At 43.7% G+C, this 15,897-nt stretch overlaps 1 protein-coding gene across 1 annotated transcript in view; it reads right to left on the bottom strand.

The window, feature by feature from the left end:
• Positions 1–15,897, bottom strand: part of Pibf1 (progesterone immunomodulatory binding factor 1) — a 239,631-nt gene continuing 223,734 nt past the window's right edge. The window contains exon 18 of the mRNA XM_063246830.1: positions 1–2,437. Coding sequence (XP_063102900.1) covers positions 2,411–2,437 — 27 coding nt within the window. The 3' untranslated portion in view covers positions 1–2,410. The remainder of the gene's footprint in view (positions 2,438–15,897) is intronic.

Below are 15,897 nucleotides of genomic sequence, written 5' to 3'. Positions count from 1 at the left end.
AAATGTTCATCTTTTATTGCTGGGCTTCCTGCTGGGTTCTCACTATTTTCTTTTATTTTTTGACACAAGGTCTTGGTATTTAGTCCAGGCTGGCCTTGAACTCCTTAAGTAGCTGAGGCTGGCCTTGATATTGAGGCAATTCTCCTGTCTCAGCCTCCTGTGAGCTGGGATTACAGGCTCTGCTAATATTTTTATCTTTTTCCTTTTTATCAGTACCAGGGATCAAACTCAACGACCGAACACTTGTAAGGCAGGTGCTTATGCCGCTGAGCTAAATCCCCAGCCCCTAATATTTTTATCAATGATTAAAAGAAATGGGAAGAACATAGTATTCACAGCTTGGATCCACATCTCAGGGGTGGGAGTGCCTAACAGTTGGGATGGCAAAAGTCAGAAATTATACAATAATCCATGAGACAAGAATGAAGAAAAAAATCAGGAATTCTTAAGGGTCTTTGAGGCTAGAATGTTGAGCAGAAATTTGAAGGTAACAGAGAAAAAGGGACTTTGATTTATGTTCCCGAAAGTCAGTGTGATCAGACTCTAGCTCTTCAGCCTCAGAAGGCCTGGACTTGATTGCTCTCAGTCCATTCTTGTCTTGGCTGTGAGATAATAGTGACCTTATAGAGTCGGGAGCACTGCAGGGTAGAAAAGGCCCCGGGCAGTGCCCCCACACTGTGCCCGACACACCGGTGGTCCGATCTCACATCCTCTGGCTGGGTAACAACAACGGTGGCAATAGTAATAACAATAGGAAGAGGTCCTGTGGGAAATGCTTTAGACATTTTATTGACTGCAGGCTCAAGGGCAAGGAGTCAGATGAAGCCGCCAGTTCCTGACTAGTTGTGAGTGCCCCAGATCCTGGCTTTAGAGACAGCTGGGTGAAGTACCATGCATTTATGCCAGGGTGACCTGGTGCCAAGGCATGAGAAGCCCAAGCGCGCAAAAGCGAATGACTTCGCGCAGGCTTCTGGTGAATTTCTTTCCAATCTGTCACTTCTGTCATCCTCTCCCCGCCATCACTGAGCAGGCAGGGCTATGTGTCCCAATTTCAGATATGAAGAGCTCAGACTCACAATGGTCACAGCTACTAAGAGGTGTGCTGGAAGATGAAACTGGAGACAGATAAAGATGAAAGGAAAGGATTACCTATGGAGCTGCAGCTCCAAAACACAAAAGAATGAACACCAGGGGGGACTGGATCAAAGGAGTAATTGATAATCTGCAAGAAACTGACAGGAACCCAAAAATGTAAAGCACAAAGCCAGGCTGTGGTGGGGCACACCCATAACCCCAGCATTTGGGAGGATGAGGCAGGGGGGATGCTGCAAATTGAAGACCAGGCTGAGCTTCATAGAGGACATCCTGCCTCAAAAAACAGAAAATAAAACAGACAAAAAGATTGAGGAACTAGTCTAGAGAAAAGGAGATTTAAGAGGCATGCCCCCTGGAGGAAGTGAGTAATTTGAATTTTTCTTTTGTAACAGAAGACATTCTAAAGACAACTGGTGATGTCTTTTTCTGTTTGTTTGTTGAGACAGGGTTTTGCTCTGAGGTAGAGGCTTGCCTTGAACTCACTATGTAGTCCAGGTTGACCTTGAGTTTGTAGGGATTCTCCTGCCTCAGCCGCCTGAATACTGCAATTACAGGTGGGCGCCACCAGTACCCAGCACAACTGGTGATGTCTGAACAACATCTTGGTTAGATAACTTGCGCTGCAGCCCTGTAGATTTCCTGATGTTAATCTCTGCGCTGCGCTTCCTTAGCTGATGCTCTCAGTCAAGGCAAGTGTATCTGCAAAGGACACTCCAAAGGCTCAGGAAAAACAAAGGAGATCAAAAAAAAAAAAAAAAGATAAAGCCAGATGTGATAAGGTGCTGGCATTTGAGCAATCTGGGCAAAAAGTAAGTGAGATTTTCATTATTCTTTCAACTCTTCTGCAAATCTGAAGGTTTGTCAAAGTAAAGTTTTGAAGAATTTTAAAAGTATGTAGGGCAATGAAAAACTGAAAGAGGAAACATTCTGTAGACAGCTCGGGAGTTGGAATTGTAGGTAGAAAAAGCCTTTAGAGGTCACAAAGGCAACAGAGGGGGATTTGACAGGTGCGCCTCAGAATGGAGGAGAGTATTGGGGAGGTCCATCTCTGTTATCCAAAGACTTTGTGCTGTTATTGGTTTTCAGTTTTTTTTTTTTGGCGGGGGTGGGGGGCAGGATCTCGCCGTGTAGTTCAGGCTGGCCGGGATCTCGCCATGGAGCCCATTCTGGCCTGGAAGTCACAGCGATCCTCCCATTGTAGGCAGAGACTAGGTAGCAAATAGGCAGTCCGCAGGGGGCCCCGGAGGGCGTCAGTGCAGAGACTAGAAGGCATCTTCAGGACTGTGGCTGGCGGCACATCTGACCAAGATTAAAATCACAAAGGCCAGATTTGCATAATTCCCTAAGGAAAGAACGGAGGTTTGAGATTATTGGTATCACCTTTTGAAATTTCCCATTATCTCTTTAGGGGTGGCCATCCCCTCCCACCCGCCAAGACTAAGAGTAAATATTACCCACCAAGGTTAATGATGCCTTCCATATGATATGCCCTTGCTACTATTGGAGCAATATTACCTAAACAACTGTATCTGTAGTCTTATTGGTTGATTATAATTTTGAGCCACATTGTACGTTGCACCAGCCTGTTGATTTTTTTTTTGGGGGGGGGACAGGGTTTCACCATGTAGTTTGCACTGGTCTACAGCTCACAGTGAGCCTCCTGCCTCAGCCCACGAGCGCTGGGATTTCAGTCGTGCACTACACGCTTAGCAAAAAATACTTTTCATATCATGAAATTTTAAAAAATTCTCTGAGTATGATGGCACACACCAATAAACACAGCATTCTGGGAGACTGAGGCAGAAGGAACTCTGCAAGTTCAAGGCCATTTTGAACAGAGAGCCTGTCTCAAAACAAAAACCAGTTTTAAACTCTACCATTTTACCAGCCCCGCTTTCTTCCGGTGGCGTACGGGCGTCCTCACGCCTTGCAGGAGGAAGCAGATCTCCAGGTTTGAACCGGGGCCACGAAGTGTCTCCGGAAGAGGGAGGTGCCAAGGGCGCGGTAACCACAGGCGCACAGGCGCGCGCGCTGACCCGAGAGGCCAGGACAGGGGAGGGGCGGGCGAGCGGAGGGCGCTAGGCTTGGGCACTAGGAGACGGCGGAGCGGCTCGGGGCTCCCTGCCGACCCGGGAGGCTGTCACGGTGCAGGGCCGTGCGCGTGCGGGGGGCCGTGCTGATGCAGCTCCTGCTGTGCTGGCGCCGCGCCCTCCTTTCCGGCTAGGCGCCCCGGCTCTGTGCAGAGCCCCCGCAGCCCCTGCAGCCCTCCTGGCTCCTTCCCGAATGTGAAAGTGCACCCTGCGTGAGTGGCCGTCTTTGTTGCAGGCTGGTGACGCATTGGACAAGCTGAGGCTGGAGGATCGCGCAAGTCAATGCTACTTTGGTTGACTTAGTGACTTAATAAGACTCCATCTCAAAATACAAAATTTAAAAAAGAACTGGGATTAGTGCAGTGGAGAAAGCCCCGAGTTCAATCCTCAGTACTGCAGTAAATAAATTTAGAGCCAGGTGTATGAGTGCACGTCTGTAGTGTTAGCTACTTAGGAGGCAGGGGAAGGATTGCAAGTTCAAGAACAACCTGGGCAATTTACCCACTTGTTTCAAAATAAAAAGGGCAAGAGGCGTAGCTTGGAGACACAGTGTCGTCAGGCTTGATCCCCAATACCGAAGGAAAAAAAAATAATAAACACTATTGATAATGCTGAAGAAAATCGTACCGGCATTCTGTACAACCTGCCCAAACTGCAAACCTCTGAGCCTATAAAACCCAAATGAGGCTGGGTGGGGTGGCGCACGCCTGTCATTCCATTTAGGGGGCTCGGGCAGGAGGGTGTCAGTCAGTTTGAGGCCAGCCTGGGTTACATAGCCAGCCTTGTCTCAAAAAACAAAACAATACAAAAACAAATAACAACAAACCAAAAGCAAATGAGCCAGTTGTGTGGGAGGCTGAGGCAGGAGGATCACCAAGAGTTCAAGGCCAGCCTGGGCTACACAGTGAGCCTCTGAAAAAGCAAATAAAGCTTGGTTTACCTCTCTGTATGAATATTTACAGAACAACGAAATGCTAAATTCTATTTTACCTGTTTTTTTTGGTCTTTTTCATTTTTATCGGTTCCAGGGATCAAACTCACGACCGACTGCTTGCAAGGCAGGCGCTTATGCCGCTGAGCTAAATCTCCAGCCCCCCAGCAGCACTTCTTTAATACTGCTCATTACACAATTTTCCTGATGTCTCTTTTTTTTTTGGTCTTTTTGAGACAGGGTCTCACTATGCAGTCCAGATTGGCCTTGAAATCACTTTGTAGCCCAGGCTGGCTTCAAACTCACAGCAATCTTCCTGCCTCAGCTTTAGTGTGTCCATTCTTAAGACGTACTGCTGTGCCTGGGATGCCTAAGAATACTGCCATCTTCTCTTGTTTATGTATTTTCCTTTTTTTTTTTTGCAAAACTGTAATTTGTGCGATTTAATATTTCACAGTTCATGAGCTGGGCATGGCGTTCTAGCACTTGGGAGGCTGAGGCAGGAGGATTGTTGTGAGTTTGAGGCCAGCATGGGCTGCATAGACTGAATCTCAAAAAACCAAAAAGAAAGAAAGACACTTCACAACTTGAAATACTACTTTTTAAATGTTAATAAATTGCTCTGTTTTCCAGAACTCTTTTGCTATGCAAACACTTTCCGATTAAGTTTACAATTGAAGCATACATTCCTCCACTGAGCTCTACCCTGCTCCTCATCCCCAGCAAATGAAAACAGCCATGCCACAGTCCCTGCCGGTCCGATGTGACAGCTGGGCCATTATCTGTGGCACAGTCCTGGGTGCTGAGGACAAGCAGGCACTGTGATGGTTGTGTTCACTCAAAACGTCCTCCGTCTCCACAGGCAATGGGTATCGACAAACAGTGCCCTGGTAGCACTGCTCCAAGCATTGCTTTAACTCCTGTTGGACACAGTTTGAAACCGGGCATGGTGGCACACACCTTTATCCCCAGCACTCTGGGAGGCTGAGGTAGGAGGATCACAAGCTTCAGTCCTGATCTTATCACAAAATAAACAATTAAAAGTGTTAGGGATGTAGCTCAGCACGAAGGCTGTCAGTTCAATCATCAATCCTGGAGGGAAAATCAAGAAAAGGTGAAGCAACATTTTATAGAGTTGATAGTACTTTCCTGGAAGTGTGCTGCTTACTGGAAATGATAAGGATCCACCTGTACTAATAATAGTAAATCAAGAGGATCCTATCAGAAGCAAAGGGAGAGGCCTGAAAGGAAAGGGGCTGAGATTGATGACTGATGAGGTATCAAAGTAAGCGAGGACAGGAATGTGTGAGAGAAGCCCCCGGCAGTGTGGAATGCCTGCACGCACTTGAGCATGGAGATTTTGCTCTCTTGGTGAGGACAGTTGCCGAGGGCCTTGTGCATGCTAAGCCTTGGTCCTCCAGGCTTCCTCAGCCCAGCCTGCAATCTGAAAGAACTTGAGTTAGGAAACACTTTTTGGGGGATACAGTAAGTAGGGTTTGAGCCCAGGAGCTCTGGGTTGTTATTTTTTGAGAGAGGGTTTCTTTATATAGCCCAGGCTGACCTTGAACTCTTGGCAATTCTCTTATCTTAGCCTCCTAAATGCTGGAATTACAGGTGTGCACCACTGTTACGGTTGATACACTGTGTCAGTTTGAGAAGTCTAGAGGCTTAACTATGTGCCTCAGCAGCTCCACATCCTGAGGTGTAGAGGACCAGCATAACTGCTCTAGGATGTTGACCACTGAGTCAATTTGAGAAGGTTAGAAATTTAACTAAGTGACTCAGCAGAGGCCAGGGCCTTTACTTTGTAACATCCTCAGCCTGTGCAAGAGGAGGGCAGGGAGATGATGTGAGCGCTGCACTCACCCAAGGGTGGTAGCCTGCTTTTGACATAAGGGAGAAGAGGCTACCCCTTCCCGTTTTGCTGTCTTCCGCCGCCTTGAAATACTGCCCCTGTGCCATGCCACCCTGCCTTGGAGCCAGCGGATTTTGGACTGAAACTTCATGAACTATGAGCTAAATAAACCTCTCCTTCCTTAATTTTGACTGTTGGGTATTTTGTCTCAGCATGGAGAGACAAAAGTAACCAAGACAACCACGTTACCTACTTAAGTATTTCTTTTTAAGAGGACTGTTAAGACATTAGAAATCTGGACAACGACTTCAAAATCATTACCATAGCAACCCTGGAAATCCATGTAACTTTTGCAGATGGCACGATGTGTGAAGGTGTCATGTGTAGTATCCAAGCCTGGCATTTACAGGCTCAGAGAGACAGGAAGTCACTAGACGTCAGAGGATCTGTGCTGAGACTCAGGTGGACCCCAACAGGACAAATAAACATCTGGAGACAATGTCCGAGGGCCAGGCAGCCGGAGAGCAAGGCTGACCCCTATAAACTGAAGTGCGTGGCCCCGTGCATCCTGCCATTGTCCTGCAGGGTTGAGCACTTGCCCCTGCTCTCACTGTCTGGCTCCCACATGTGGGGACAGGCAACCCCAGGCCTGGGGGAAGAAGAGCTCAGGAGGGAGAGAGAAGCCATTGGAAAAGGAAGGAGGCCACTGCACCAGTGTGGTAGCTCAAAGGGCTGGGACAGTTGCCGAGCAGCTCCTGGAGGCTTGGAGCCAGGCAGGATTGGGGCACATGTGGCCCCAGCCCACTGGTAGCCGTGCTGGCCATGTGGAGAGTTCATTTTAGCTGCCTAGGAGGACTGAGCCCATGCCAGAATCAGGACCCAGCTGGCCATGGTGGCGCATGCCTGTAATACTAACATTTGGAGACTGAGGCAGGAAGATTATTACAAGCTTTTTGACCAGCCCAGAGGACACAGTGAGTTCAAGATCAGCCTGAACTACATCACAAGACCCTGTCTCAAAAAATGACAACAACAATCAATGAGATAGCAATGAGACAATCAAGGGTGGACTGAAGCTTCCGAAGCCAGCTAGTGGTACAGCAGGTGACTGACACAGAGACAGTGGTCACCTGCGGAGGAGGAGGAGAGGCCTGGGCATCTGGTGATGGGAACACACGAGTAGAAAATTAAACACACACACAAAGGCGAAGAACTGAAGGTTTCATTTCTTTTTTTTTTTGGTCTTTTTCCTTTTTATCGGTACCAAACTCACGACTGCCTGCTTGCAAGGCAGACGCTTATGCCGCTGAGCTAAATCCCCAGCTCCTGAAGGCTTGATTTCTAATTAGAAAAAACAATTCAAGTTAAATGTGTCAACAGGAATTCAAGATTTTCCCCTTTATTTAAAAGTAGTTGTTTGCCAGGGATTTAGCTCAGTGGCATAAATGCCTTCTGGCGAGTAGGAGGTTGTGAGTTCAATCTTTAGTACCAAAAAAAAAAAAAAAAAAAAAAAACAGTAAATAATAGTTTTTTACGGGTCTACAGAAAAAGGCTAGAAGGAAGGAAGTCCAAGCAACAACATTGCTGGGTGGTATGCGTGTAGCCCTAACCCTTGGGGTGCTGAGGCAGGGGATCGCTGTATGGTGGAGGCCAGCCTGGGCTACATAGTCAGACTTTCCTTCAAAAAATAAGCAAATAAAAATAATAAGTGAAACAAGCAACATTCCCAGGTTTGGTTAACCGCTGCCTTGACGTGTCTTTCAGCTTGATTTTTCTCTTCTTGCTTTGCCTGAAGATGTTTTGATTCAGGTTAATTTTTTTTTCTTTCTTGGCAAAGACACTTTGCATGTAATGCTATTTTTCTTTTCCTTTTGTTTTCTGAGGCAGGTCTTGCTGTGTTGCCCAAGATGGTCCACAACTCCTGGGCTCAAGCAATCCCTCCCTCTCCTTCCTGAATTTAAAAACAGCCCTCAGCTGACCTAGGTCTGACTCAAAATGTGCCTCGTTTCTCTGAGCATTGTGTGTACCAAAATCTAGCAAACTCGGCCCTTACTTCTTAGTGATGGGTGCGTCACCAAAACTGTTTTTCTGTACCAGGAGCCAGCAAATCACTGACTTAACCTGCAACGGTGAGACAGGCTCCTTATTTCAGCCACAGGACCCTTGGCGGCAGCCCAGGGACGCCTGCCTTCAGTGCTGCTGCACACCCTGCCTCACACATCCTGGAGGCACTGAATTCTGCCTGCATCTGTTTTAGTGACCTTAACGTTGATTAGCAAGGCTGGGGGGCTATGGTCTGATACAAAACTCTACTACCCTATAAGTGCTTAAGCATTCATTGATGATTGTTTACTTCCTGAGGGCTTGCTGTAACCCAAATTTCCCAACTCACTAGCCTCTTTTTTTTCCTTTTGCCAGGAACTCCCCAGACAGAGGACTAATATCTAGATAGTAAAGAATTTAAAAAACTGACTCCCCAAATTTAAAGACCCAGTACAAAAATGGGGATGTGAAATAGACACTTCTCACATGACAAAGTACAACCAGCCAATAAATACATGAAAAAATGTTCAACATCACTGGTCACTCGAAAAATGTAAATTAAAACAACACTGAGATTCCACATCACGCCAGAAAGAACAGCTGTCATCCAGAAATCAATAACAAATATTGGCGGGGCTGCGGGGAGAAAGGGACCCTGCTCCGCTGTTGGTGGGAATGTAGACCGATGTTGCCACTGTGGAAATCAGTGTGGTGATTCCTCGGGACACTGAAACTAGAAATTCCATTTGCTCCAGCTCTTCCCCTTCTAGGGATCCTCGAGAGTTAAAGACATCATATTACAGCATACACACATACTCATGTTTATAGCAGTACAATTCTTAAAAGCTAAATCTGGGGAGCTGGAGACTTAGCTCAGCGGCATAAACGCCTGCCTTGCAAGCAGGCAGTCATGAGTTTGATCCCCGGTACCGATTAAAAAAAAAAAAAAAAGCTAAATCTGGGAAACAGCCTACACTGCACGTCTATCAACAGATGAACAGATAAAGCCCGTGATAGTTACACACCACGGAGTGCTACAGTGGCACAGCAAGGAATCACAGAACACCTGTAGGAAAACAGATGCACACTGAGACCATATTAAGTGAAATAACGGACACAGAAGCTTAAATACCACATGGTCTCTCTTAGATAGAAAACTCATGTAGGAGTGTATATGATAGAAGGCTGGGATTTAGCCCGGTGGTGTAAGAGCCTCCCTGGCCATGCGAGGTTGTGAGTTTGATCTCCAGCACAAAATAAATAAATAAATACAAACTTCAAGAGTATAGATGACAGCAGGAAAAAACAAGAGAAGGATAAGTTATTGCAATCCAGCATGGACAACATATCTTGATTGTGTAATTGTTTTATGTGTTTACATGCTTTCTGGCCTATTAGTCGGGCTGTTACTTTGTATGTGTGACAATTAACTTTGTAAGGACTTACAAGATAAATAAATGCACCTGATGTTGGCAATAAGGAGGCAGGGAGGGCAGAAGAAAAAAGCTGAGATGTGGGGAAGAAGAAAAAAGCTGAGATGTGTTATGTAGTAAATATAATCATTGTGTGCTGCAAACTTCACTAACAAAATAAAAACTTAAGACTTTTAGGAAGCTGGCAGAGCAGCGAGCAGCAACAAATCAATCTCTCCAAGATTTGGGACCCAGACACTGAACCTTTTCTTCTTGGGGGAGAGAAGGAAGAGGGTGCTGAATCCCAGGGACCAGGAAGGTCTGTTATCTGGTAGCTCCTTCTCACCCTGGCTTGCTAAATAAGCCGTAGGGGGTTCTGGGTCGCTCATCTTTCCTTCTGGAGTTAGATTCCAGGTTCTTTTTGTCTTGAACAAACTGAATAAAATGAGCAAAAAGCAGTGACAAAATTTATTTGAAAAAAGTAAATGAAGAGTGAGGGAAAAACTGGCTCTGCAGAATGAGTTTGGGACAAGTAAAAGGAAAAAGTAAAATAAAAGCACTTTGGAGATGGGAGAAAGCAGGCAGCCTACAGTGAGGAAAGCCACTACACTGAGTTCTTCTCGGGATCGGTGTCATTTGTACTGTCCAAATTCAGAGGAAACCTGAAAACTACATACAGGTCCTGAGCGGTGGTGCTTGGATCCCACAGCTCAGGGTGATGCCAGGTCTAGGTCACATTTTAGGTAACCTGCTCGAGTTCTCACAAGAAGTCCACATGCAGGGCTTTGGGAATTGTACTGTGCGTGTGTCCAGAATCTTACAGGTAAGTAGGTCACATCGACTTCCCAGCCAGTTTTGCCATGCCCTACTGTCCTACGTGAAAATCTCCGGGCCCTCAGAGAAGGTGAAGACACAAACTTCAGTGCAGAAAAAGGATGGGGCCATGTCTCCTTTCTCCCTTGTTCCTGGCTTGAGAAAGGAAGATTGAATCTCCAGACACAGTGAAAACAGGGATTGCAGAGGCCTTTGGGAGAAACAGGAATTGCAGAGGCCTCTGGGAGAAACGCCCCAGTGGGATGCAGCAGTAGATGCTGAGTGCTCCAAGTGACTCAGTCCAACCGACTGCCGTGCTCCCTGGAGAGGAAAACATAGACCATGCACTGGCTGATAGAACCTGCCTAAGTACATGCAAAGGAATCGAAGTTACCCCATGTATACTATTAGACCAGAGCATAATGAAATTGGAAATTCCTGGCAAAAGAAGCCACAATAACTTCATAAACACATGGAAATTAAAAAGCACCCTACTGAACAACCAGTGCATCACAGATGAAATTAAAGAAGAAATTCGACAGTTTTTACGGTGGAATGATAATGACAATACAACACTGGAATTCATGGGCCACAATGAAAGCAGTCTTAAGAGGGAAATTTATAGAGGAAAACAGAGAAAGCACATATAAACAACTTAATGGTGGATCTCAAACTTCTAGAAAAAGAACAATTTTTTGTTGTTGTTGTTGTTTTTTTGTGGCACCGGGGATCAAACTTCGGGGATCACAACTTCGCACTTGCCAGGCAGGTGCTTATGCTGCTGAGCTAAATTCCCAGCCCAGAGCTGCCTAAGCTAAAAGCTCATGAGGGAAGAAATTATAAAGATCAGAGCACAAATTAATATACTGGAGACTAAAAAATACAAAGAATCAATGAACCAAAGAGTTGGTTCTTTGAAAGATTAAATAACATTGACAAACACTTATTCAATCTCATAAAAAAAGAAAAAGACTCAAATCTATGCAGTTAAGCATGAAAGGGGTGAAATCATAACACACTCTAGAGAAACCCAGAAGATCATCTATACCTACCTTGAAAACTTGCATTCTAAAAAGATGGACAGTGCAGAAGAATCGGACAGATTCCTAAATACATATGAATTACCAAAGCTGAATCAAGAAGATATAAAAATCCTAAATAAACTACTATCTATCAGTAAAATGAAGAATTAAAAACCTAGCAACAAAGAAAAGCCCAGGCCCTGATGGACTCATTGCTGAGTTCTATGAGAAATTTACAGAAGACCTAACACTATTACTTCTCAAACTCTTTAATGAAATTAAAAAGAAAGCAGTACCCCCAAATTTATTCCTGGAAGCAACCATTACCCTGACACCAAAACTGGAGAAGTACCCAACTAAGAAAGAGAATTACAGGTGAGTTTCCCTAATGAACATACAGAAATCCTTAAGATACTGGCAAACAGAATGCAGTAAATCAAGATTGTATACTATGATCAAGTTTGGATTCATTCTAGGGATGCAGGAATGGTTTAACGTATGTAAATCCATAAACATATTATATTAACAGAGTCAAGGACAAAAAATCATATAATCATCTCAATATATGCAACAAAAAGCTTTTGACAAAGTCCAGCACCCATTTATGATGAAAAAAATCTTACAGAAAATTGGAATAGATAGTCTTTATCTCAATCTGATAAAAAGCTGTCTATGATAGCCAACAGCCAACATCATCTAAATGGACAAAAAGTGAAAACTTTCCCTCTAAAATCAGGAACAAGACAAGAATGTCCACTGTCTCCACTCTTATTCAACATATTCTTGGTAACTTTACCCAGAGCAATTAGACAATCAAAAGAAAGAAAAGTAACAATGATAGGAAAGGAAGAAATTAAACTGTTGCTATATGCAAATGATATGATACTCTACATAGAAGACCCAAAAAACGCTACCAAAAGACTACTAGATTTAATAAGCAAATTCAGTAGCATAGCTAGATAGAATGTCAACACTCAAAAATCAATAGCCTTCTTGTTCATGAATAACAAACACTGAGAAAGAAATCAGGGAAATAGCATCTTTCACAGTAGCTTCGAAAAAAATGAAATACTTAGGAATCACTGTAACAAAGGATATAAAAGACCCCTATATCGAAAACTACAATATTCTGAGAAAGGAATTTGAAGATATCGGAAAATGGAGAGAAAATCCATGCTCTTGAGTAGGAAGAAGCAATATAGTGAAAATAGCCATACTTCCAAAACTATTAGATAGATTCAATACAACCCCAATCAATTCCAATAGCATATCTCATAGAATTAGAGAAAACAATTTAAAAAATTCATCTGGAACCAGAAGTGACCTAGAAATGCAAAGGCAATCTTGAGCAACAAAGACAAAAGAGGTGGCATCACAATTCCTGACTTGAAATTATACTGTAAAGCTACTGTGATAACAACAACATGGTATTGGCAAAAACCAGACTCAAACATTAATGGAACAGATTAGAAGTTGCAGAAATAACTCCAGATGCACTAAGCTACCTTATGTTTTTTTTTTATTTAAAGAGAAAAAAGAAAGGAAATAAAAAAAACAAAGCAGTAAAAGGGTACAAGTAATACAGAATTTCAAGAAAAAAATATACAGTAAGAAATCACTAGTTAATAGGTTACATATTGTCATCTTAGAAACAGTTGTCCAAATTGTAAAATTAAAGCATATAAAGTGGAAATTCATATATGAGATTGGAGACAGTTCCATTCAATGATCCAACAAAAGCTTAGTAATATGGTTTTCCATCCTACACACTCAAACATGTCTGTGGTTATATCCCTTAGTCCACCTTCCTTTCCTCTCTTTTTTACAATAACAATTACACTTTTTGGGTTTTATTACTCCCACGGTTCTTATTACTTTTTTTTTGAAGAGAATAAAACTGAATGTGACTAAACAAAAGAGTCAGTTAGAACAGAAGGATGGGCATAGTACATGATGCAAAAATAGAATACCAGGTGATCAAAAATGGTTACCATTGTGCCTCTTGCTATTTTTTTTTTTTTTTGTCTTTTTCATTTTTATCGGTACCAGGGATCGAACTCGCGACTGCCTGCTTGCAAGGCAGGCGCTTATGCCGCTGAGCTAAATCCCCAGCCCCTGCCTCTTGCTATTTTTAAAAAGAGTTGCCTATATCATCAGGTATAATAGAATTCATCAAAACAGTATACAACAAGACCAATAAAACCTACACTGGAGACCTTACAGGACTTCAAAAGAAGATAATAGTCAAACCATAATGGGCATCATAGTAAATCTTATTGCCTTAATGTGGTTGCCTATACCCTCAAACTTGGTACTGTCAAACAAAATAGAATATAGTAAAATCAGACAGAACAAGATGGGGAGAGCAATACTGGGGTTCAAATCAGGTTAATAGGAAAACAAAAAAGTTACTATAATATATCCTGCTATTTTTTATTTTTCCCTTAATTGAAAAAAATAAGAAAAAATAGATTAATTTAAAAAGGGGGGGGGGATTGAGATAAAAGAGGACATTGTAACACATTCACAGGAAGAAAGATAGCCTCTTTAATAAATGGTGCTGGAAAAACTGGCTCAATACATGCCAAAGACCCATATCCTTCACCGTGCACTAAGCTAAAATCGGAATGGATCAGAGATCTAAATATTAAAACAGAAACATTAGATCTGCTGGAAGTAGATAAACTATGGAAGACACGGGGATAGGCAGAACCCAGATGGTGCAGGACCTACTGCAGAGAACCAACAGCTGTCATCCCACGGAGTGGAGAGACATAGGAGAAAATGTTTGCCAGCTGTTTCTCAAAGGATTACTATCGAGAACATATAAGGAAGAAAAAAGATCAGTTCTCTCAGATTTAAAGACGCAATACAAAAATGGGCATCTGAGATGAATACACATTTCTCAGATGAAGAAATACAAACAGCAAATAAATACATGAAAAAATGTTCAACATCACTGGTCATTTGAGAGATGAGATGAAAGTTAAAACAATACTGAGCTATCATTTCACCCCAGAAAGAATGGCTGACATCAAGAAGCAGCCGATAACAAATGTTGGAGGGCCTTCGGGGGGAAAAAGGAACCTTTCTCCAGTTTCTGGGAGTGTAGACTGGTACAATTATTGTGGAAATAAGTGTGGAGATTCCTCAAAAAATTAGGACTAGAGGTCCTATTTGACTCAGCTATTCCCTTTCTGGGTATGTTCCCAAAAAGTATGAAAAATGTTATACCACAGCAATATATGTGCACACACATTTACAGTAGCACAATTTTTAATTAGCTAGATCTTGGAAACAACCTAAATGCCCATCGACTGAGGAATGGATAAAAGAGATGTGGTATTCTTATACAAATGGAGTACTACTCAGCCAAAACAAAGGATAAACTGGGGACTTTTATAGGTAAATGAATGCAACTTGAGACCATACTCAAAAGTGAAATAAATCAGACACGTGTGTAACCATCATTTTGTCTCACTAGTGTGAGAGGCTAAAGAAACAACATATGCATATATGTAGTTAAGATAAGTTACACTACTGATATTTCTGAGTTTCTGAAGAGAAAGGTTTGTGCTGGTATCATTCAGATGACTGAATGCGGACATCTTGTGTGCTGGGTGAATGATTTGGGGATGACAATGCACAATGTATGTACCATCGTTGTCCTGACGTTTTGAAATTTTATCTTTTTTTCTTCTTTGAAATCAAGTGAATTTGAATAACATAAAATAAAAAATGAAAAGGTGCAGCCTAGAGACTGGGTGCAGAGCCCCAGTGGGAGAGCGTTTGGAACATGCGCTGGGTCTGAGCTCCCGCACTGAAAACTAAACAGGGTTTCCTGCTTGCTACTAAGTCCGAGCCCCCAAAAAACAACACAACACAACACAACAAAAGCCCCACAAAACCATACAAGGGAATTTTTTGGTTTCCCGTTTTTTGAGAAAGGGGCTCACTGCGCACCCAGGCCGGCCTCAGCTCACGGGCCTCACTCCAGCTGTGGTTACAACCGAAGACACTGTGGCCCCAGGTTACGCGTCTGCGAATGAGGGAGTAGAAACCACCTGTGACGAAGCTGAGCGGAAGAAGAGGGTCAAGGCAGTGGGGGGACTGTGGAGACTGCCACGGTTCTGTGGCCAAGGATGGAGGACAGTGCGGAGGCAGGCACAGAGGGGCTAGGCCCAGGGTGTTGCTCAGCCGGGGAGCGCTTACCCTGAACACCTGAAGTAAGGCTCTGGGTTCAACCCCCAGGGCCAAAACCAAGCCAAAGGAGCCCGGTAACATGTTCTCATCTACACACCAGTAAATGTGGGCAAGTTCCTGAAAGATGTCATCTTTAGTGTCCCAATGAAATGACACCAGCCAGGCGAGGTGGTGCACTCATGTACTGGTTCTGTTTTTAAATAATTTATAAAAAGAACCAAGGAGCTAGGTGTGGTGGTGCAGGCCTGTAATCCCAACACTCAAAAGGCTGAGGTAGAAGGACTGCTATGAGCCCCATGCCAGCCTGGGATTCACAGTGAGTTCAGTGTCAACCTGGACTGCATAGTGGCAGCCTGTGTGTAAGACAAAGGAAAGGAAAGGAAAGGAAAGGAGAAACAGGAGCACAGTACTCTCAGGACCACCTCCCCCCATC

This window comes from Cavia porcellus, unplaced genomic scaffold, assembly GCF_034190915.1.
Source record: "Cavia porcellus strain 051 isolate PalLab524CR breed Dunkin Hartley unplaced genomic scaffold, mCavPor4.1 scaffold_4, whole genome shotgun sequence".
NCBI lineage: Eukaryota > Metazoa > Chordata > Mammalia > Rodentia > Caviidae > Cavia > Cavia porcellus.
This window is presented reverse-complemented; position numbering and strand designations above follow the sequence as displayed.